Source organism: Megalops cyprinoides, chromosome 19 (genome assembly GCF_013368585.1).
Source record: "Megalops cyprinoides isolate fMegCyp1 chromosome 19, fMegCyp1.pri, whole genome shotgun sequence".
NCBI lineage: Eukaryota > Metazoa > Chordata > Actinopteri > Elopiformes > Megalopidae > Megalops > Megalops cyprinoides.
Genome location: NC_050601.1, coordinates 6,730,044 through 6,754,060, shown reverse-complemented (window position 1 = coordinate 6,754,060; position 24,017 = coordinate 6,730,044). Strand labels below are relative to the sequence as shown.

The 24,017-nt window shown below is 42.8% G+C and overlaps 3 protein-coding genes across 6 annotated transcripts in view; 1 reads left to right on the top strand and 2 right to left on the bottom strand.

Moving 5' to 3' along the window:
• mrtfaa (myocardin related transcription factor Aa) overlaps positions 1 to 1,898 on the bottom strand; it is a 38,116-nt gene extending 36,218 nt beyond the window's left edge. Inside the window, exon 1 of the mRNA XM_036552585.1 lies at positions 1,571 to 1,898. The gene's annotated coding sequence lies outside the window, so the exon portion shown is untranslated. The remainder of the gene's footprint in view (positions 1 to 1,570) is intronic.
• A 913-nt stretch (positions 1,899 to 2,811) lies between these two features.
• slc25a17 (solute carrier family 25 member 17) lies at positions 2,812 to 7,060 on the bottom strand. Its single transcript, XM_036552572.1, has 9 exons — positions 6,813 to 7,060; positions 6,042 to 6,102; positions 5,703 to 5,769; positions 5,382 to 5,533; positions 5,107 to 5,223; positions 4,745 to 4,893; positions 4,106 to 4,201; positions 3,707 to 3,792; positions 2,812 to 3,519 (listed from the first exon to the last, which is right to left on the bottom strand). The coding sequence occupies exons 1-9, from the start codon at positions 6,879 to 6,881 to the stop codon at positions 3,369 to 3,371; spliced, it is 948 nt and encodes a 315-aa protein (XP_036408465.1). The 5' UTR covers positions 6,882 to 7,060; the 3' UTR covers positions 2,812 to 3,368.
• A 6,618-nt stretch (positions 7,061 to 13,678) lies between these two features.
• LOC118794336 (globoside alpha-1,3-N-acetylgalactosaminyltransferase 1-like) lies at positions 13,679 to 22,389 on the top strand. 4 transcript variants are annotated; one of them, XM_036552570.1, is made up of 6 exons: positions 13,679 to 13,755; positions 16,963 to 17,004; positions 18,024 to 18,101; positions 19,659 to 19,694; positions 20,608 to 20,742; positions 21,021 to 22,389. In XM_036552570.1, exons 2-6 carry the CDS (start codon positions 16,997 to 16,999, stop codon positions 21,712 to 21,714), a joined length of 951 nt encoding a protein of 316 aa, XP_036408463.1. In that variant the 5' UTR covers positions 13,679 to 13,755; positions 16,963 to 16,996; the 3' UTR covers positions 21,715 to 22,389. The 4 variants fall into 4 exon arrangements, with proteins under 4 accessions (XP_036408463.1, XP_036408462.1, XP_036408461.1 ...); XM_036552569.1 differs by lacking the exon at positions 13,679 to 13,755 and adding an exon at positions 14,763 to 14,816; XM_036552571.1 differs by lacking the exons at positions 13,679 to 13,755; positions 16,963 to 17,004 and adding an exon at positions 17,436 to 17,483.
• Positions 22,390 to 24,017: the final 1,628 nt, after the last annotated feature.

The window sequence follows — 24,017 nt, the reverse complement described above, 5'->3', positions numbered from 1 at the left end:
AAGGAAGTTCATGAATGTTTACATCACCTGAAAGCCTTGGGCCTCACTAGAGCAAAACTATGAACCCCCCCCCCCCCCCAACTGTCAACAAATGACCTCACCCAAAAGCAAACAAGATTCTGGTGGACAACCCCCACTGGACAGATCGAACAGCTGCAACGGGTGCAAGGCCTGCAATATTTTTCAAGCGGGCAAGTTGGTGTTTAAATCTGAAGCGTGTGTGAGCACATATCTGTTTCTGCATGCCAGCAGGTGTCTGCCTGCCCCTATCCTATTTTAGTTGATGCACGAATGCAATCAAACCCACATGTGGGCGGGCACGCACACACACAACACACAAACACACCTTTGGTTTACACCAGGTGACCTCAGCAGAATGCTTGTTTGCATGTCGCTACTTCAGGGGCCGAATAATGCAGCTCTGACGCAAGTCAGCAAAACAGTCACACAAACACATCTGTTCCTTTATCTGTACGGAAAATATACTTTGGTATTTAGTTTGATATCTCCATCTTCTATCTCAAAACTGCCACTTCCCTGATCGCAGGAGGAAAGCACGACGGAGGAAATGGTTTGTGGTCATCAGCGAAGCAAACAGAAGACAACCACAGACACGACAAGCCGTACTACTGCCCCGATTCATAAGCACATTTAAGTCAGTGTTTATGTGGAACAGGGCCGCCCCCAAATAGAATTACTCAGGTCTTACATGGAAGCTACGAGATAATCTACGAGATAGAGAGGAAGCATCTCAACATTTTTAAAGCTTCTGTGATTTGAAGATTACTTTCGAAAGTCGTTGTAATGCTTGTCCCATAGCCGAATTAAGAATCGGGGTCAGTATATCTCCACATGTATGACCGTTTGTTTCAGGCTTCAGAGCCTAATCCTACTCAAAGATCATGAACCTAATCACCACGTTCAGATATTTAACTCGGTGTCCGAAGTTTTGCTTGACACTGCATCAAGGAAGGGGACTAAAATTTTGACAAGCTTGAGAAACTGCATGACATCAGTGGAGTTAACATCATACATAGCTCGGGATCGCTTGGGTATTGGGAAAAACTAGCCAAATGAATTCACTAATTAGTTAACACAATTAGCTAATGATTGACGTTACCTAATTTAAGCGTCTTTGCGCTTCTTGGCATCGTATTCCTATTGGTTGAAAGCAATCAATGATAAACGAGTCAAGCACTATTACTACCACACCTTAAGTAACGCCTAGTTGGGTAAATAGTAAGTTAGCTAGCAAGCTAGCATTACCCACGCAAGCATCACACTACCTGTCTTGACAAGTTTAAGACTTGCGCAGCAAAGGAACGCTTGCGTAAAAGGATTCAAAATGCTGGACAGAATCTGAAATAAAGTCTGCTAACTTGCTAGCTCAGTGTCAGTTGTATTTACTCGAAAGGCTTTCAGCTATCCAGCTAGCTAGCATCGCACACTAGCTAACGCTAGCTAGCATCCTAGCATGGGTTCTTGTCCTGACTGGCCAGCTATTTTCATCATTCTTAACTACTTAGTACAATTAAATTACTTAACTGCCTAATATTACGAAAAGACTCACCTTAAGTCGGCGTAGTTGCTACTTGCTCCAGTGCATTGTTTCACGTTAGCTAACTAGTCGTGTATTAAAAACAGATTTCCTATTTGACCAACACCCCCCACCACCTACAATTGGCTAGCTAGCTAATCTCACATACAGCTCGCTAGCTACACCTCGTCGTCAGTAGTGACAATCTCTTTCCATAGAAGCTATGGAATATTCCTTAAAATCGGGGTGGTGGGTGTACAGTCGTTAATTTTCTTTTCAAAATACTTTATAATACAGATATTGTCACTGTTATTGTTTTTGATAAACGTGTTTAGCCTGCCCCCCTCTACAGCCCGTACTGTTGCAGACCTAACTTCCGATTCCCCATGAACTTTAGGCGGAAAGCCCTCCCACTTCCAGTCGGTTCCCGCCTCTCCCGAAAGGTCATCCTATCATGAGCGGCTGCTGGTGGACTGACTTTCCCGTTTGTCCAATCACGTTTTAGCTGCTGCGAGTCGCGCTCAACGTTTGGGTATTTACACTGTCAATAATTTCAAACATGTCCAGCAAGACTGCAGGATACTTTCAGCCGTAGTCACTTTTAACCAATCCCTTCTCGATCTAGTGATCCCCTGAAAATATGTGGTACCAATTGAAAGAACGAGGCCGTTTCGTTGAAAGCAGATGTCAGCAGGAAGATACGTAGCTATGCAGTGTGTCATGATTAATTTTAGCCAGCCCATTTATCCTAGGTCCAATTGATGATACTAACCCATTTTTTTCCTCTCCTTTATAGCGGGAGGCATGCGAGTGCACATGCACCGACAATTCCATCATCCAGCCACACACCAAAAATGTAGATAACTTGCACTCGCTGATAGTATCCTCGGCTACTTTAAAAGGACACGAAGCAAAACTGGTAATAATGTAAGAATGTAAATATTACAGCAAGGGGGAGAAATTAAATGACGGTTGGAACACAATCAAAACAAAACAAATAGCTCGCGTACATAAATAGAGTATGATTATAGGCTACCATATTTCTTCCATAGCTTTACGTTTCCATCAATAATAATGCATGGGCGCCATCTAGCGGTTAAAGTCTAAGGGAGAAATAAAATGGCATATCGACTGATACGGCCACTTACCATGCAGACAATACAATCATAAAAAAATAATAATTTAAAAACAAATATCATACGGAGCATTTAATTGTTAGTAAATGAAAATGTAATTTATTACACGTTACATACAACTGAATTGAGATTCGGTTCAGGAGGATACAGGTTTCTAAATGAACTGCTTGCAAGTAAACCATTGCAAAATTTTATCATGCAAATCAACTTTATGATGAATTAAGTTTGAAAATACTTGGGGTTTTGGAATAAAGTTCACTTTTCCCATGCAGTCAACATTCAGTGCAGTGCTTCAAACCTAATAATAATGATTTAGACTTAATATGTTAGCCAATTTCTTTGATACTTCATATTACAGCTCCCACTTTGCTCAAGAACAAAGGTATTTATACGCACACTTAAATCTGAAACCGTTTTCAAGCTCTATGACAAAGAGTAGAGCGTTAAAACAGATGACAGTTGTGCTTTTGAATGTTAAGACCATTTTCCTTTCCCAGTCTTTCTGGAGTCAGCATTTTAAAACAGAAGAAAACAAGGGAAATTCACAGTGTCCCTGGATCAGCCATACACACCTTTGAACAAATCAAACAAATAAAAAATAAATACAAGCTGAAGGAAGTGTCTCGGCCCTCCATGCTGGCCTACTGGATGGCTTTGCACGCTGTGCTGAGGTAATTGCTTTGGCCAGGCCAGGATTAGTGGCTGGACATGGCCCTCTTCACCCCCATGACTCTGAAGGTGCTGCTGGCTATTCTCTCATACAGGAGGAACATGAGTGCAGCGGTGAGCACAGTCTGTAAGAGTTTAGCCTCCAGGCCCTTGAATAATCCCAGAACTCCATACTTCCTAAGGGGGGCACACAAAAGAGAATGGTTTTCTGTGACAAGTGAAGATATGCTCATGCGTGCATTAATGTGCATGCTGCACTCACAGTGGCATGAATGTGCACTGTGGTGTCTGTGTGTCTGTGTGTGTGTGTGTGTGTGTGTGTGTGTGTGTGTGTAAGATTGCAAGTGTATGTGGGTACACTCACCTGACTCTGTTGATCAGCAGGTACATCACATTCCTCAGACTGCTCAGAAGCCGAGATCGGTCAGGCTGTTGTCTGTGTTGACCAAACTGAAGGAGAAACACATCACTGAAACACCGATTCATTTCTGAAAGACAGGTAAACAGTGACTCACTACTGAAACACAAATCCAGCTTAAACAACCACAGCACTGAAACACAGGCAATGCAGAGTTACAGACACCCAGGACAAATGCGGCAACCCACTGATGTACAACAATGTAATGCTTGCAGTCAGTGGTGAAGCGCGCAAACATTTGCTGAAAAATCACAGACACGTACAACCAGGTAACACACAGCCCTTCCAGCGCACAAGGGGGATTCATCCTCAAACTGTCGCTCTGTGACACGGACAGGTGCTCACCCTCAGGATGGACTGGACGGTCTGCAGGGGGTACGTGACAGTAGTGGCAATCGCCTTGGCGATGGCTCCAATGACAAACACCTCCACGGAGGACAGCTGCCAGACTCAGAGACTTAGTCATTACGGTATTTCAGTAGGTCAAATATGGACAATCGCCTGGATAATTTTTCATGATAAATTCCTTTAGGATAAAAATGAGAAGACAGGAGAGCAACAGAAATGCTAAAAGTTCAGTGTGAGTGCGGTCAGTGCGGTTAGTCCGGTTAATGTGAGGGCCGTCAGCGAGTGAGTGCGGGCTGTTTACTGAGCATGGGTATGGTCTGGGTGAGTCTGCTGTGCAGTCAGAAGGTGAATGAGGTCAGTGGGAGCATGGTCAGTTTTCGAGTGAGGTGACTTCAGGTCAGTAAGTGCGGTCAGTGTTTGGGGAGCTGTGTGGCATGGATAGTGTGAGCGCAGTCAACTCGGTCAGCATGACTGCAGTCAGGGGCAGTGCCGGGCCAGTGTGACCGTGGGTTGGTCAGCACACGCGCAGTAAGTTTAGTCAGTGGAAGACAGCAATCAGTGTAGTTAGTGCAAACGCAATCTGTTTGTCATGTACGGTCAGAAGGCACATCTTTTCTGCAGGCCTTGCTCGCTCACCTCTCTATGCACACCTCTCCTAAGATGCCTTTTGAGCCCCTCATAGATCATGAACTGGACAGCAGGATTCAGGACCAGCAGCAGGGAGGGAAAGGTCCCGTTCCACAGAGCCCCAACCCCCTCCTCCTTCACAATCTGAGCAAAGGCATCTGGGGAGACAGAGAGGTGTTCACCTTTCATTAGAAAACGGCACTGGAACACAGTGGGTAAGGGGGCGAAAGGGTGAATTTGGGAGCTGACATACTACGCGAACCATGATCAAGCTTAAATGCCTTGTGAATGTGTCTGACGTCAGGAGACGTGCGGTGGCAGTGTCAGCTTGACCCCCTCAGCCTGTCAGTGAACTACCGCAGGGCTCTCACCTGTGATGCCAGTGTAGTGCGTGGGGCGGATGTCCGTGTTCCGGAACTTCGCCCCCTGAAGCTTCAGCCTGGTATTGACCACCCACAGGGGAGTGGTAACAAGTACGTTTACCACACCTACAGAAAGAGGGAGAGAAAGGGAGAGAGAGGAAGAGGAACAGAAAGACAGAGAGAGAGAGTGAGAGAGAGAGAAGAAATGTGCCACAAAGTCCTGTCAGTCCCTGTGTCCATAAACATGTCCTTTATCAAGGCAGTCAACAGTAAACCATCAGTACCTGCAACGATGCCTATGATAAGGTCTCGGCCTGGAGTTGACCTCTGACCCCTCAGCCAGCCAGCCTTCAGGCTGTGGAAGCAGTAGAAATAGACGAAGTTGGAGCAGCACAGACTGCAGATGACTGGGAACCACCCTCTGTAGGGAGCCAGGCTGGAGAGAGGATGATGGGAAGGGGGTGGGGGGAGAGAGAGATCATCAGGGTAAGGTTGTCTGTTCATCTGTCAAGGTCAGGTCAGCCACTACAAGGAATCCTGCTGTTTCTGGCATCCTCTGCCACTCGGTCCCACTTCACACACTTTATCACATTCGTTTGACTCACAGTCCCTCTTCTTTGACGATTTCGGCCAGAACAGCAGGTGTGGACCTGGCTTTTCTTTTCTCGTCCACTGCATCCCAAAAAGAGAGAGGGAGAGAGAGAAAGAGGGGGGATGAGAGACAAGCGCTGGGGGAGATGGGAGATGAAACAGAAATTCCAAAGAAATAAAACGATCATGCTTGCTAGCAGGGTTAGTGTGCACACATCAGTACAAAACCCGTAGGTGTTACACTTCACCATTTCAAAAGGTGGGCTTGTTGAATTAAACTGAGAATAATTTTGTTCAACAGTAAGTCTTGTCATTTATATTTTTGCTCACTGACAGACGGCAGTAAAAGTTACCTTGCAGCCGCAGTCTGGCTGTGTCTAATGGAAAGAAAACCGTCATCGCCGTCACGCTCCCCTAGCCAAACACAGAAGTACAAAGACACAGGCAAACATTTTGGGGCAATTGTTTCTGTAACCAATACCTTCGGATGAAATCATACGGCACAATGTTGAACTACGTACTTTAAATTAAACAGCCAGCCATACAGTGCATCAGAGTGTTGTAGACAAGCTTAGTAAGACACCTGCACTTGCATGATAGAAAAATTTATTTTCAGCCTGCTTTATTTTCAGCCCAGTTAACTGCAACTGCGTTCATAAAATGCGTAAGAAGTTAACAGTTTCATCAGTGTGGCTGGCATTCCGCTCCGTTCAATAATGTTACTTTTCAAAATAAGTTAGTTATCAAGCTAACTTAGCTAGCTACTGCTACGTGTTTTGGTTTCGATTCCCCGTTAGATTTAAAAACCTCTCTCTATAAGCAGCTGCGTAGATAACTGCACATATTGATGCTGTGATTTTTTTTCGGAAAGGGTAACTACATTGTATATTCCTACGTATTGGTTTAATTAAAACTAATAAGACTCTCAGACAACCGAAGTTAGCTAACTAGCTAATCGGGAACACGTAGAGCAAAGAGCTTGGTACAGTAGCTAAACCTGGAGACCTGGAGTTTAAGGTTGAACTAGCTACACATCTCAAGAAATAATGATTGAACTGATGTTAAAGACAATTTGTCGGCTACAACAACACAACAAACGCTAACTGCCACATAGGTTGACATACCATAGCTCCAGCGACAGCGTGTACGAGACTTTCATATGTGAAAACCTCGATAACTTTCTCGGAGCCCATGTTCCAAAATGAATTGTGCCGGTGTCTCGAATATCCCACTTTCACTTCCGTTTAGTTCTTAACACTAAAACACTGACAACACCTACAGTTGCCTATAAAAAGTGCTTGGAAGATTTACGGCACTAAGTCTGAAACGGTAACGACACATCCAGCTAGATTGGTATCCCAAACTGCTTTCACTTCCCCCTTCCACATCCAGGTCCTGCTGCCCAGCGTTGCCAGACAACAGCGGGTTTCCAGGACGCCGATTGGATGAGCCCAGAGACGTTCCCCGGTTTTTAATTTGTAGCTGATGACGTCGATCAAAGAAATATTAAATAATTAGTAGATATCCCAGTCGGAAGAGCCCCCCTCCCAGCGGACTTCATTCCTCTGTATTCTCTTGACCCCCAAGAAGAACGAGACACATATTGCCGTTGAAATGGCTATAGTTACTGCATACAATTAAAAAGCAAACACTCGCACGTGGGTATGATAACTTAAAAGTACATGGCATGTATCTGCCAGAGTTTACAATCTCAACTTTAAGATATATTGCATATCACACAATGCACATTGAATATGTGAATGAGTAACAATACCATTAAAATTCTGAATTTTAATTGTAAATCACAGTAGGCAACATTATTACAATGAAGTACTTTAAGATGTTACCGCAGGTCCATTGTGGCCTGTAATTGCAACTTTGTACTGTGAACCTGATCTCAAGCCAGCTGATCAGACAAGTTTTGATTTCAAACTTACATTGTTTCTTCAGTGTAGCCTTGTGCTTCCTTGTGGGCACAGTCATGATGACAGAAACAGCTTTATTGTGGCCTGTGTAAGTCTCTCTAGAAAGGAACGTCTGCTAAGTAACTAAATGTAGATGTTAGCAGTTAACAGACCAGTGCAGCCAATGACTGTTGAAAAGACAGTTTATTGAAAAGGAGGAAAAAAAAAAAAACAAAAACAGATGCACCTCATCTTGAAGGAATGTGAGTTGCGACAAGCAGTAAAATGAACATGTTGTTCCCCAGTCCTCTTGCCACCACTCCCTGAATGCAGTATGCAGGTCAAATGACAATTGTACTTCATCCTCTCTTGTGTTGATTGTAATCAACCGCACCAGCATTCTCTTGTATTACCCTACAGAGTAGATGGATCTTAGTGTGACAGTGTGGCGTAGTGGTAAGGAGCGGCACTTTTAGCTGAAAGGTTGCTGGTACATTCCCGCTGTTGGGGCACTGCTGCTGTATCCCTGGGCAAGGTACTTAACCTAGAATCCAGCTGTAAAAACGGATAACATGTAGAAACTGTAACCTGTGTAAGTCGCTCTGGATAAGAGCGTCTGCTAAAATGATAGTAATGTAGTTGCTAGCATTGAAACATGGCTGCAAAGTACTGGACAATCATCACATTTATTACACTTGATTTGTAGGTCAGTATAAAGCTCTAACATTAGCTTGCCCTGTCTCTCTTTTACTTTCCAAATGTAGTGATCAAATCATTGATCTATTGCTCAGTTTCACCATGACTGTAGTGGGTATTGACACTTATGGCTGCAAATAATCTTTCTACTATCACTGCCACTGACTGGCACACAACCTGTCCTGCTTTCCAGACCAGAAAGGCAATGGCAGCACCCACTGGCACACTAACTAGCGCCGGCAGCAGTCCGGGAGGGAACCCCAGTAAAGCGGTCAGAATCACAGCCACCCCACCCCCCACTAGCTCCCCTGTGAGTCTGGGTGTAATCTGGGCTTCCCTCCCCATGCCCACAGGGACAGCCCCTTGGCATCTCAGCCCTAAACACCCGCCCACTCCCAACAAGCCCAGAGCCCCCAAAACCCTGAGATCCCTTGCTGTCCCAAAAACAGCCCCCGCAAACGCACCTATGGCCATCGACTCCGGGGCCAGGCTGAGCACCATCCTGGTGGCCCCCACCGCCACGGAGACGGTCATCAGCGGCGCCATCCTCAGCTCCCCTCCCGTCATTATGTTTTTGACCGCCACTGCTGCCAGGGCACACATAGCGCCCCCGATGGCCAAGCCTCCCATCACTGCCACTCTCGCCCCTGTCTCTGCCCCCCTCACCCCCCCGCTCACCGCCTCCCAAAACACACCCGGCCCTGCCAGCTCCGCGACCCTGCCCACACCCTCCATGGCCCCTACCCCAGCCCCGACCAGCAGGCCCATGGGGGGAATCTCCAGCACAGTGCTGACAAGACCCTTTGACGCAGATAAGATTTCTGCAATCCAAATGACGGTCACAGCAGCTGCTGCAGCACATAGTCCAGAAATCCCCCCTTTGGCTGTGCTGTGGAGCACCAGCACGGCACACCTCCAAGGTCCGGGGTTACGCTGTTCAAGGGCATTGGCTTCTCCCAGACCCCCCTCTGTCTGCTCCAGAGCCACCCGTGCACCCAGAGTGAGCACCCCCAACAGGCCCAGCATTGCTCCAATGGGCAGGAACACAGAGGATTCCCTCTCTCTCTGTCCTCTCCTCCTCTCAGCATCTTTCTCCCCCTCATGCTCTTCTTCTCTCCTCTTCTGTAACGAGAGCAGTCTCCCTCTTCTCATCTCTCCTCCTACACCCTGCCCTCCTAGCTGTGAAATTGAGATCTCCCTCAACTAGAACAGGAGTCTCACTTCCAGTTGTCAGAGCTGTAGAAAGGAAGAATACAACATTCACCAGTCGTAAAATTCTCAAATTGTCCTTTTCTTTATTCTGTCATATTTTCAGCTTTGAGAGAACACTTTGCTCTCTTCTTATGGGAAAGTGGAATCAATCCATCACCCATATGGCCTGAGTCACACTTGTCCTCCTGAAGTGACTACATTTGGAAGAAAGATGGATATTGGTTACATTACGTTTCAGTATTTTTGTAAATTACATAGTTGTGATTATTTAAAATGTCTTACCCTTGAATTACTGCTATTTTAGGAGTGTTTTGACTTTTTTTCATGCATCAGCAATTTGTGCAAGCTGTTAATACAATGGTTTCAGAGTAAGAGAAATGCGTAGGATTGCTGGAAATTATCAGAGTAATACACCAAACAACAAAGTTTAAACAAGCCAATAACTATAATGTCATCAAATATACTTTATACAGGAAAGAAGTAACGATCTACTCACTCCAACACTGTTGGTGCTGCAGCCTTCTTGACTGCTGTCTCTGCATCTATTTTTCCCTCTTCTGTGGTGTCTGATGGGTGGCTACATTCAGGCGCTACCAGTTGGTCTACATACCAGACAACCAGTTCTGTTCACATGCAGAGCAATCCTGATTCATGAACTCTGTGATTAGATTGGTGTAAGATGGGCGAGTCTATCCCCAGCCACAGATCTCAGATCAGCCTCAGCTTTTTTAATATAGTGGTTAGGTTTAAGATTAAGCCAGGTACTTTCTCTGTTCATCTACTCCTTTTATCTGTTCCTCCCATCAGGAGAGCCTGCCCTCCAGTGAACGAATGCAGTGATTCCAAAGCCTGGTCCTGGGGGCACAGGCTTGAGAAGTTCAGCTCAGCTGGTCTTTTATGCCAGTTTAGCTCTACATTAATTACATTTGTTAAAGAGGGTGATAAAAATACTGATCCCAATCTGACCCCAATATACTGTCGAAAGTATCACACCAAGTTCCTGTTCTTTTTTATGTTCCCTTTGTCTTAATAGTAGAACTATAAGTCTGTAAATCTATTTTGAGTTTGACTCCTACCCAGTGCATTGTGGGCAATCTGTACTTGTCGTAAACTCTTTGGAAGCAGCGTGAGTTTTTTTTTTTCCCCCCATGCAGGTTTGTGCTCAAAACCTCCATGCCCTCTGCCTCTGTCTCTCTAACTGCCAAGAACACATATCCTGAAAGCACTTGGTTTGATTTTATTTTGCTACACGCAAGTGGTTTATGTGTGACAAGGAGCAGGGTGAGCCCAAGCGCAGAGATGACTCAGGACACAAGAGTTTTGGTTCAAAGGAAATGAAGTTACCTTTACTAGAGACTCACAAGATTAACTACAAAGGCAGGGGCAAGAGCCCTCAAGACTGAGCAGAGACATGAACAAAGGGCAGGGCTTAAATAACAGAACGCAGAGGTGTGAACAATAACCAATCAAATTAAAGGTGTAATCAGCACAGATGAAAAACATTAACTAAATGAGACATAAAGAACACAGGATGAGGCCATCTGGTTATGGGGCCATCTGGTGGCCAACCCGGGAATCAGCAGCTGCATTCCATTACATTATGGCTTTTTTTTTCGGGTGGCTGGCTATCTAAGTTGGTAAAGTTACGACATTAACTGGTTAATAAGAGGTCCAAAGGTCTGTGTGGGGTTCACACTTGTGTTGTAGTGCAGATATGGATTGTTAAAAATATGTATATCTTTTTGGGGGATACAGTGTGTATACAAGCATAAGCTATTTCTATGCATTTGGACTTCTTGATGAAATTAGTAATAAGGACCAGAATTTATGTTTATTGATTAAGACTAATTCATTTAATTCAATGGGGCCTAAGGACAAGTAATTGAAGGTTAAGATCTTTAAGATTAATTAAGCAAGCTCCATCAAAATTGTTCAAGGGGCAGATAGAAAAGAAAAATGCTGAATAAACAAATTCACCTTATCTTTAAAATTGTTCAAATCCACTTCCAATGGCACACCCCTATCACAAAGATGTTGCAGGATATCAAATGAAGAGATGAACATCAGTGTTCAGTTAATATCTCAGTCAAACCCAAGAACTAACTAAACGCTCTGCTGCAATGAAAACAAGTATTCAAAGTAAGTCCCTAAGGTCAGAGATAGCCAACGTTACTCTGTAATGCATTCAGTTATGTTGTACTGCCTCATCTATGTAACGCATTCCTGCTCACAAAAACAACCATATATAATGCCAACCAATGTGCTGGGATAGCGCCCTCTGCTGGACAAAGCACTACTGGAATGGAAGGGAGTTAATGACACAAAGGAGTAGTTCCAGTAATCAACCTCAGGGTGTTGCTGTCCTCCCTTTTCAGGTCATTGGCTTCATGGCCAATAGGAACATACTAAGTCACAGTTGTCTGGGAGAATAGTCTCAAATCGGCTAGCAGTGCTCATATCGCCAGTACCTGCTTCCTGTCTCCTTCCGCTATTTCAAACACATGCCTGAGTCATTCTGGTGAATGCACCTTATAAACCGGAGATGTACTTTCTCAGGGTGCCAGATCTTGTCCTGCCCAGCCATACAAATTTCACCCAAAGGGGCGTTAAAGAAAGAGTTTCATCTGCCCTCCCCAACTGAGGAAGTGATATTGCCAGGGTGGGGGTGGGGGGGGGGTGGGGGGGGGGGGGGGGGTGTGCATAATGTATTTTCTTCATCTGTGAGAAAGTGAAAGAGAGAAAGAGAGAGACAGCATATCATTGGATAGAGAGATAACTGATCTAAATTCAAGGATAAAATGATAATCATATACTGGTAATCACATATTTCTTAGGAACTTCACCCTTGGAATCCAAAATCTGTGTTCATATTTTATCTCTACCATCTCTTTCTTCATTTGTTTAAAATGTCACTTCCCTTGCATGTTACAGGAAGTGGGGTGTACCGTCAAAGTACCGGTCAAAAGTTTGGACACACTTTTCTTTCTTTATTCTTGTTACTATTTTCCACATTTTAGAATACTAGAAAAGACATCAAAACTATGAAATAACACAAATGGAATTATGTAGTGACTAAAAACAAACAATTAGCAAACCCAGACTTAAATTTTAGATTCTTCAAAATAGTCAAAAATATTTTTTTTTTATTTAGTTTTTTTCTTGGAAAGAAATTCATACATAGACATCAACTTCAAACATTTAAGCATAAGTCTTTAGATCAAAATGTCTTTGCATGCATGTTTCCCTTTTCTTAATCCGGTGTGTCCAAGCTTTTAACTGGTGTCATAACGGCGTGTATATGCCTTTCTGTAGTATGACCAGGAAAAAATATTTCTTTGTATCGGGAACAGCCCCCAAAATCTGGGTACGGCCACACCGATGTGATCTGGGAAAGCTGATAGCACCTGATGATTTACAAGCTATCAGAGAGTGTTGAGATATGCAAGCCTTTTGGACATACCCACCACTATCCCCAGCAGAGCTAAGCCAATCTATTCAATGGGCTCCTAGTCATCATCTGCTGGGATAAAACCCCGGCTGCAGAGCTCAGCTTGGCATCAAAGCGAGTGCCTGAGCTACTGTAGTCCATGTAATACTGTTGGTAACATAAACATGGAATACACATAAAACACAGGAGAACACAACTACCGTTATTCATACTTTTGCTCATTTTCTTGAAGAGATCGTTTCAGTTGTATGGCGTAATGGTGTTCAGATGCGCAATGACCCACCCTCTTAAAATGTCATCAGATACTCATTTTGATTCAGTTCTATCATGCACAGCTGATTTAGTGCCACCTTACCCATGAAGAAAAGTATTAGAGTTAAATGTCTGAGTAATAAACAAACACATTGGACTTGGACCTGATGCAAGTAGATGCAAGACTTATATTACATATACAACTGGCTACTTAAAAAGTCAGGTGAAAAGGAGGAGAAATGAAAAACACATTGAAAGTTCTGTTACTTGTACTTCTAGACATTTATGAATTTAACAGGGAAAGTACCACAAAGGGTCAGTTATCCCTTCGATAAACCCATAAGGTCGGTTTTCAGGCGATATGAAACAATCGTGAGCAGCTCCGATCTCTAGCAGTCATAGTAGAGGAACCCCCCCCCCCCCCCCCCCCCCCCCGGACTTTTTTTCGGGAAAAAAAAAAAAAAAACTCTTGCGAACAGGAAGGGTGTCAGTTATGCTATGCAAGTCTTCATGCTCACACTCTGGCAAACGTAATTTCTAAAATGGGACACAAAGGTAAGAATGTTTTTGCTCTTTACTGGTGTGAACAGCACGTAAGATCAGTCATTATAATGTACTTTTTCACAACTGGACAGTTGAAACTATGGGCAATAATCTTGCTTTGATATCTAAAAGGCAAGATAAACCACTGCTTGCTACCATACAACGGGGCAAAAAAAGAAAGCTCGAGGAAAGATGCTTCAGCAATATTTTGGATTTGTTATAACTTTTCTAACTGTTCTGCCTGGGTTCTCTTCCCATACCATTTGGAAATTAATTGTTCAACAGACACTAAAAAGATGGGGAAAGTTCGTATGAGGATAACGTTCCGCTCCTGGCAGCTGCATCGTGAGAATTAAAACTCCTGCAGCTCATGGAATAGAATTGTGCTTTCTAGTATGTCTTATCTTATTGAAAGTCAAAGGCTTTCAAATATATACATTAACTATAATATCTTAGCATATAATATCGTAACATTTTAGCGTGATATGTATATACGCGTCACTAGATGCCCTCTCTAGATTGACTTAAAACATAGAGATATATACTACACATCCCGTTACACATTAATGTAGTTGTCTTATGTGTTCAGTTTTTGTTCGTCGCTGTTGTAATATAATACATCAGCAGGCAATACACGTCAGGCAAATGAGAATATTTTCAGCAGATCGACTCATACTGTATATTGTATGGTCGAATAAGTATGAACTGGGGTAAAAAGATCACTAACACGGAATAGTATTATTCCGAAGCAAATTATTCCAACTGCAAACATGACAGAAAAAAAAGAAGTGTTACAAAAAGACCTGTAACATTATGTAACATATGATCATACAAGTACTGTATATTACTGTTATATTTCATATTCTTTGACAGTTAACCCAGTGCCTTGCTCTTGTATTAGTTCCAGTTTTGACAAGAAAGCAGAAATGTATTTCATGTGCGTCAATCAAATATGTGACAAAGACTGACAAATGATAAAATAAACTTTACTTAAAATAACTACTTTTGAATTCAGGAGCAAAGCCACTCCTAAGATGTGTTGCACCTTTAGTCCCCATACTGCTACTCATTGGGTAAGTAAACCGAAGAGTGTGAAAAGTAAGTGTACACCGTTTATTCAAACACTTGCGTTTTCGTCTGCACCGTTTGCTCCTGTGATGGTTTGTATAGCGATCCGTTACTTGCGAAGCACCCGCGCTGCAAAGATGGTGAACAAAAATATAAAAATGACAGGAAACGGTGAGCGTGGGGAAACAGCAGCGACAGGAACTCTGAGTTAACGGTTGGCGCCAAAGATAGCAAACAGAAAAGGGCTAAACCGTTTATTTTAAACGTTTATTTCGGTAAACTTTGTAGAGTTGAAACTATTGTGAAAAATTGTGGAAAAAAAACAGAATCCATAAATATGTGTTTGTAACAGTTGTAGAAATTATATTCCATAATGACATGTGTTAACATTTATAAAAAAAATAATGTCAATGCAAATGTTTGCCTGTAATTACATGTGTATTGCGAAGTTGCAGCTATAGGACAAGCGAGGCTGTAGGTGTGTGTTGTAACAAAGAAAGTGGGTGTCATGCAGCAAAAATTGCTCATGTTGGTTCAGAGGGTGCTTCCTGTGGGGCGTGTGGACTTGGTCTTAGGGCAAGCCCACCTGGGGCTCCAGCTTCAGTTTTGTCTGACCATGCTTTTTTAGTGTCATTCAGTTGTAGTTTCGGTAAAGTGAAGTCAGCTCTTTATGTGGCTTGTGCATGCAAAAATAATGGGCATCTTCCTTGCAACCTGGTGCCAGATGGCACATTCCCGCCATTTTGAATGGCACTTTTTGACTCTTTGATGTCAGAAGATGCCAGTTTGGAATTGGATAAAAAAAAATTACGATTCCGATAATCGTAAAAATGCTGAATATCAGATACAATAATCGGCCAGACCGATAATCGGTCGGCCCCTAGTCAGCAGTTGCATGTATGAAAACTGTCTACAGAGGTAAGAGAGAAATCCCGCTACAGAACGGGAAACGCAACATACTGTAACGGGGCAATGCATAACAACAATAAAACAAAACATGCTTGCTGTGTTAGATGGATCATTTCCTGATGGAGAGTTTTTTCAGGGCCTATACTATTAATGATGGCAGTGCTCAAGTTAATATGTTAATATAAAGACAGCCCAACCAAAACACTTGCATAACTGCTAGGTTCTTCTGGCTATCTTCAATTTTTTATTTTTGCTTTCAGTGTACTTTGAGCCTTTGCTGAATGAACTGTGTTCTGAATAAACCATCTCTTCCGTTCGCATGCCCTAGCGACATCAAATAAGACAAGGACAGACAGATGCACTGTCAGACAATGCACTGGTTCCACTGGTTTTGTTTAATGTTTCCTATATATTTAATATCTTCTGGCATATTATTGGACAAAAAAACTACCCAGACATACCCCTGAAATCCAGACCAATAGTGGGTATAAGCACAGAGATTGCTCTCCATTACCACTGTTGTATTTCTTTTGTCTTACAGTAAAAACTGTCAGGTTTTCTATTTCAGCTGTTGTTAGAGTGCAATTATGCCAGTGCTTCACTGTGAAACTTACAGTTTACCTTGCAGCTGCTTTGTGTATGTGTGTGTGTGCGTGTGCATTTTATGGAAATTCAAGGTACCATGGCGTCACACAAACTAATCATGCTGGCTGTTTAACATCCATTACAATTGAATTTTATCTGGTTGCATTTCTGTGTTTTCTGTTTTTGGGGCTTGCTGCACAGCTATAGGGTTTTCTTGTTTGTTAGCTAGAGGTAATCATCTGCAGGTGTTGTGGTGAATGTTACTGCTATGTGCATATTCATTTTGGGGGTTGCAGCAAACCTGCTTGAACTTCCTCTGACACATACTCACACCAACCTCAAAATGAACGCTGGTACATAGATCATGACATTCCTCACACAAAGGAAGTCAGAGAAATCAGCAGAAGTCATGTGATCAAGCCGTTAAAGGTGCGAAACCTCAACATGCAAGGTGCTTGCCTTTAGGTAATTGTCCTGACTTACTCTGTGTGAGGAATGTCACAAGCAGATTCTTTTTGATGTTGGACCAAACATGTTGAAGGAATGTCAAGGTAGTCAAAGTAAGGGGCATTCATAAAAAATTAAAAAGACACTAAAAATAAAAAATAAAAAAAGACACTCAAATAACCTGAAACCGTTTTTTCAAATCCCCTGCAGAGCTGCCTGGTACTTTCAGAGACCAACAGTTCCCATGCTCAGGTGAGTTCATTGTCACATATTTAATGTCAGAGTTTATCATTAGCTTTTATGTGGTAAACAGTCAACATGCAAAACATTCACAGAGTTGCATAAACTATCTTGCGGATTTTATTAGTAGGTTGCTCTTGTTTTTTCTAACACAATACAAAACCAAACACAGTGGAAAAACAAGTTCAAAGATAAAAATACAAAATTGAAGCAGCCCTTGCATTTAAATGTATGTCTCCAAATTTAATGAGCCCCCCCCCCCCCCCCCCACACAAAAAAGGAGAAACAAAATACAACAAACAGAAACACAGAAAAGTTATTTTTTTATCCAATGCCAGAGGAAAGACTCACACAGTCATTACCCCAATGACATAAGACATGTGGTGTCCTGATTATTGAATTAAAACTCTTTTTTGATGTCTTTGGTGGCCAGTGCAGTGGTGGACGAAGTACACAAACCATGTACTCGAGTTAAAGTACAGATACCCAAGGTAAAACATTACTCCAGTAAAAGTAAAACTGCTCCCTTTAAACTTTCACTTTCTTTTCAACTATTTCAAAAAAAAAAAATCGCGCAAATAAGGCCATGGGTGTTATGGCAAGTTAGAATCGGACGTTTCTTCCATTATTTATGAAGGCATAGGCACTCTCAAAATGTTATGCTGTTGCACTGACGTTGAATCGTGTGTTCGCGCTAGGTAGCTACCGCCAACAGGTCAAACCATGGAGTGTAAGTTCAAAACAAAGCACGCGCTGTACCCTGATGGGTGTGCTTGCTGCGTGCTTCAGTTTGACCTAAGTTTTATCCACTCATAAATAAAAAGAAACGACTGATTTTGCACAATGTAGTAGAGTAAAAAGTATGATATTTTACTTTGAAATGTAGTGAAGTGAAAGTAAAAAGTGTCCCCAAATGGAAATACTTTAGTAAAGTATAGATACGCGAAAAAGCTACTTAAGTACAGTAACGAATTACATTTACTTCGTTCCACCACTGGGCCAGTGTGAATGATAACCACCTGTGTGTTCAGATCTTTCTGCTCACAGTCCATCACCCAGAGTATCCCCGCCCTCCCAGCCACACCTCGGGATGTACTGCAGCCTAAGAGGTAAAGAACTCGGTGAAGATGAGAATGTCAGTGCTCCTGCCCCCTAGCTGTTGTGTTTTTGTTTTTTCCCGATCCATGTGCTTTTATTTTCCTTGTGTTTTAGCCCTGCCCTGCTCCCCGCCCGGTTCTCCACCCATCTGATTGCTCGTCGCCTTCACCTGCCTGCCTGCACACCTGCTTCCCATCCCCTTGTCAGCCCTGCCCTATATCTGCCCTGCGTGTCCCTGTCCTGTCGCTAGTTCGTAGCAGTTAGTTCCGGACTGTTTTCGACCCGGCTGGTTTTTCCCTGTTCGTTGCTGTGTTCCGTTTTTGACCTGCCCGTTTTTCGACCTGATTATTTGCCTGCCGATCTGTATTGTTCGCCCGATCTCTCTTCCTGCCTGTTGTTCGACCCTGCCTGTTCCGGTTTACCCATTCCTGGATTATCCCTCGGACTGCCTTTCTGGTTTTCGACCCTGCCTGTGTACTGTTTACGATCTGCTCTCGTCTGATTAAATCTGCCCGGAAATCGACGCACTGTGGTCTGCGACTGAGTCCTTGCCTGAGCCCTGACTGAGAAACATTTCGGCACTCCCTTCCTCCTTACTACACACCCCAACAAATTGCAAGTTGATGCGAAAATAACTGAGAGTTAGATGACCAGAGAGGTGACATCACTAGCATGCCTGTTCCCTGTTTTTCGTTAGTCATGAAGGATATCTGACTCTCTTAGGTCAGACAGTCCTGCATGCTATCTGTCCTCGAGGACAAATGTCAACACAATAAATTGTATTGCTTTAAGTTCTGAAGGCCCACTTCAAAGTTTAAAATGAAAAGTAATTTGATTGGTTAACTGGAAGGGAATCGGGGCCTTGGCAGACTGTAACTCCTGATGTTTAATCTGTTATTGGTGCTTTTTGTGTTTGTCAAGTGGGCACACTGTCCTTCTCTGTGATTTCACTCTGAACAGATACTGGGTTCTGTGACTGTCTTTTATTCACCATGGAGTGATTTTTGCCTTATTTTGCCTTATTTTGTCTATACTTAATTTCCCATTGTTTATGCTTTTCCCTCAATGTTATACTTTCATCTATGCCTTTTATTTCACCTCTTAAAGCCCCTGCTATCCATGTGTGAAAAGACTCTTGTTGAATGGAATTCTCTGAATAGAACTGAGCAAGATTCCCCTTGTAGTCCAGAACACCGTTTGTTTGCGCTTGAAATAATCTTATATAATCATATGCACCTTCAATTGTAAGCGCATTGATTCAACCATCACCTTTCGTGTGACACGCTACAGTGAACAGCTGCACCAAGTTTCAGCGTAGCACCTGCAAGATGAATGCATGTGTTTGGTTTGAAGCATTTCCGGAACTTTTCCACATAACCACAGCATAAATAAGTTTCACCATCAGACCCTTCAAAGAGGTTCCCACTTTCAGGGAGAACAAAAAAAAAATTCTCTTTTATCCTTATCATTTTGTTGACCCATGCATTATGCCTCTTTTCCTGTGGCTCTTTTTTGCTGTCAAATATTTATTTTTTGTGTGCTCAGCATACTGCATGGAATTTTTACAGGGCTAATTATGGACAGCCTCTCGCACTAATACCACAGTAAGTATGGAAATTTCACTTTTTATTATTGTACATTGAGTTATCGCTTATACATAATACTGCTACATATTCTCTCTCACTCTGAAACTCTGTGTACTCTGTTTATAAAAATCGCAATTCAATCCCTGTTTCCACTTATGTTTCAAATTAAGTTCTCCTCACATGTAATTGAGAAATGCCCTTTGCTAAATGCTTCAGACATGGAACAAAACATGCAACATTTCAATGTACATATTTTTTAAAAAAATGCTGTAGTAAATAAAACAAAAATCACCTGATTCACAGTAATTATGCAATGGTCACCATGGGAATTGCTAGGGCTGTGCCTACAATGCCACGCTACAGTCAATATGCCTAACTAAATTCAAAAAATTTGACCCACATTAATTGATTGTCTCTGTGATAGCTGGCACTGTTTAGATCTTATACAGTGCGGCATTCCCCGTTTCAAAGCTGTCTGCCTTTGGCAAGACTTTTATGGTAAGACTAAGGAATTCAGCATTGTTGGTCTGTAGAAAGTGTCTTCCTTATATCAGCTGTAATCCACGTGCTTAGCTAAACATAACTTGAACCTAATTCAGGTGCTTTGCTTAATTATTTTCTAATTTTTTTTAATCTGCTAGGTGGTTCCTTAAGTAGCGCAAAATACACACTCAAAAACTCAAACTCAAAATTTAATATATTACTTATTAACTTGTCAGCAAGCCCAAACTCATACTTATAAGTGGACTATTTTATTTGGAGTATTTTAAACATTTTCACTGTATGAATGATTCGAAGTATTATTTACTATCTGGGGTTGATTTTTATATCAGTATTCCTTATAAGCAGAGTGCACTGTAGTATCTATATTAATATCTACCAGCATTACTAATAAGTGGTATTAATAGCTCTGTAACCATGTGTTATCCAGGAGGAATGATGTATTGACAGTCACTCCATGGCTGGCACCGATAGTCTGGGAAAGAACCTTTGACCCTGACATGATCGACAGCGCATACAAGTCTTTGAACATCACCATCGCCACCACGGTGTTCGCTGTGGGAAAGTATGCAGAAGTTTTTTAATCGGCCATCTTTTTTTGTAGTATACTTGGCTTCTTCCATTGCCTAAGTTGCACAAGTTAGGTTGTGGTTGGGCTTGAATGGTGTCATGCGCACACTCACTGGTCTGGGAGTGTTGTTAGCCTGGTCTTACACTGTTGCTCATTTAACTTGAATGGATACACTTATGTTCTATTGTACTGGAAGTCGCTTTGGATAAGAGCATCTGCTAAATGCATGTAATGTAATGTAATGCAGAAATGTTGATTCTGTGCCCTGCAAGGTATACCCAGTTCCTGCAGGATTTCCTGGAGACAGCTGAGAAGTACTACATGTCCGGGCTCAGAGTGCACTACTACGTCTTCACAGACCAGCCCCGGGAAGTACCCAGAGTGGAACTGGCTGCTGGCAGAAAGATCAGCATCATCCAAGTGCCCAAGTACAGCCGCTGGCAGGAGATCTCCCTGAGGAGGATGGAGATCATCGAGAGGCACATAAATGAGACAATACACAGGGAGGCTGACTATATCTTCTGCATGGACGTGGACATGAAGTTCCATGACCGCTGGGGACCAGAGACCCTCGGCACGCTGGTTGGCGTGCTGCATCCATGGTTTTACGAATTCACCCGTGACAAGTTCACTTACGAGCGCCGCCCAGAATCCACTGCCTACATTCCCATGGAGGAGGGGGATTTTTATTACATGGCCGCCGTGTTCGGGGGGAGAGTCAAAGAGGTCCATGCACTGACCAAGAAGTGCCACGAGCACTTGGACAAGGACAAATCCAAAAACCTGGAGGCCATCTGGCAGGAGGAAAGCCATCTCAATTGGTACTTTCTGCACAACAAGCCCACCAAGGTGCTGTCCCCGGAGTACCTGTGGGACGACCAGAAGGGAGGCCTGCCCAGTGAAATTAAACGTAAACGCTTCTCAGCGGTCATAAAGAATAAAGAGGCGGTACGGGAAAATGTGTAGCCGATTTGGACTAACGCACACGCGCCACCTGCCCACAGGATGAAACCAAAACTCTGTGAGTTCACCTTAAAATACAAAAGGGACAGAATCAAAGGGAAGTAATAATAATTATTATCATAGACCCTAAATAACTGTTCCGGTTGAAACAGAAACAGTGCTTTAGCTTTTTTTAACACCTGCATCTTTTGGGATGAAACCTTTGGGGCTGAAACCTTAAAGTACAGAATGTGGTTCTCTTACCATGGTCCATGCCATTGTGTTACCTGGAGAAACTGGTAAGTTTAAACAAAGTGAATTTGTGAATGCAGTTAAATATAGGCAAACAAGTAAAGGGATTACGCAACCATGTTACATTGTGCAAGATAGCAGGTAGCATATGGTTTTAACACTGGAAACATTTGCAGTAAAATAACTAGCTGGTCTGAAAACAGCGAGTTGAACAGGGGAGTGTGGAGCTGAAATTAACTTTTAAGGTACCACTACTGACAACAGCTGTGATTTGTTGCTAAGCTGAAGTTTGGGCACAACCTTATACCCCACTGCTCAGGCTAATAGCTAACGTCAGCTGGTGGCTAACGTCAGCTACCAAAATGAACCATGATCACAAATTAATTTCACTTCTTACATTAGCAACATGTACTTTCTTGTCAGTACCTTGGTTAATATAATTTATTTTCTGGACTATGAGAAATTTCTTTCGCCTTATATTTTTGCAGATCCTTGTTTTATGCAGTTGAGTGTGATGAATGTGACGTGAGATCCCCATATGAATATTTCTGAAGAATAAATATAATACACTGTATGGACAAAAGTATTCAGATGCCTAACCATTACATTGTAATGACATTGTATTCAAATACATATACTTTAATATTGATTTGGTCCCCCTTTTGCAGCTATAACAGCTTCCACTCTTCTTGGAAGGCTTTCCACAAGATTTTGGAGTGTTTCTGTGGGAATTTGTGCCCATTCATTCTGTAGAGCATTTATGAGGTCAGGCACTGATGTTGGACGAGAAGGCCTGGCGTACAATCTCCGTTCCAGTTCATCCCAAAAGTGCTCGATGCATGTTGTCAAGAGATAAAAGAGGTATGAGGGGGAAGACTATCAGGGAGGTAGAATTGTTGAACCTCTTTCAGCAATGCAAATTGGCACTCTCCTTTGCCCCACCCCGCAGTTTAAAAAGGCTAAGAAGTTGATTCAGTTGAGGGGAGTTGGAGTGACTGAAATAATTACTTACTGGTATCATGATGGGGGGGGGGGGTGTACTTATAGGGAGGTCCCCAGTTTGCTCTCCATCAGAGGCCAGTTTCATTTGCTATTTTTTATTTTCAGATGTAGAAAAACCCCCCCCCCCCCCCCCCCCCAGAGAAGCTCAGTGGTTAAGGTTACTTGCCTCAAGCGCAAGCCGAGTTCTACAGTCTGGGGTTAGATCCCAGCTATGCAATCAGGTCCACAGCTGGGGAAAAAACTGGCTTCATTCCTTTGGGGATTGGGGTGAGTATGTCAGCAGGGTTTGCTCTCAGGCACCCTACAATTTGCTAGCCACCTGCGAGCTGCTCAGATGATGTCAGAGGAGTAGCCCCTGTCCTCCAATGAGTGCCCACAACACTGTCGTGCAATGAAAAAACAAACAACAACAGCTGTTAGCTGTGTATGAGTGTATGGGAGGATTGTATTCATCTTTTCACAGCCCTCCTTAAATAGGATTGCATAAAGGGGAAAACAGAAAAATGATATCTTTTTTCAGCAGCTAAATAAATGTAGGTAGCTAAGTTTGGGGGGTTATTACCACTGCAAAATGACACACTCAGGGTTGGGTAGAAGCATTCTTATCAAATCCAGTATGAATATCCTCGGAGAGGATAAAAGACTCAGGAAAGCTCTTTGTCCATGTGCAAATATAGATATAGATTTAGATATAAATGTGATTGTAGGGAACCAATTAGATCAGACTTCCAAGTAGATGTCAGTTTAACTGTGTCTGTGGTTTGGTTTTTTTGTAGTGGTTCAGTTTAGCTTCATTTAGAGGTTAAATCTGTACCTTCCTGTTCAGGGTCTGTAGTTCAGGACTCATTGTGCTGTTCACTTTTTTCCAGTTCCTTTGATAGATTTTTCAAAAGCTTGTGACAAAATTAACACAAAACCCAAACTCAGCTGAAAATTTCTCACCATTGTAGGTCAGATGGTTAAGTTTTGCTAACGGTTAATTTTCTGTGAAACATTAAAGCAAAACTCATCTGACCTCACTTGTCCCGCAGAATTGAAAAATCTCTGCAAGTGAAGTTCAACCGGTTGATATC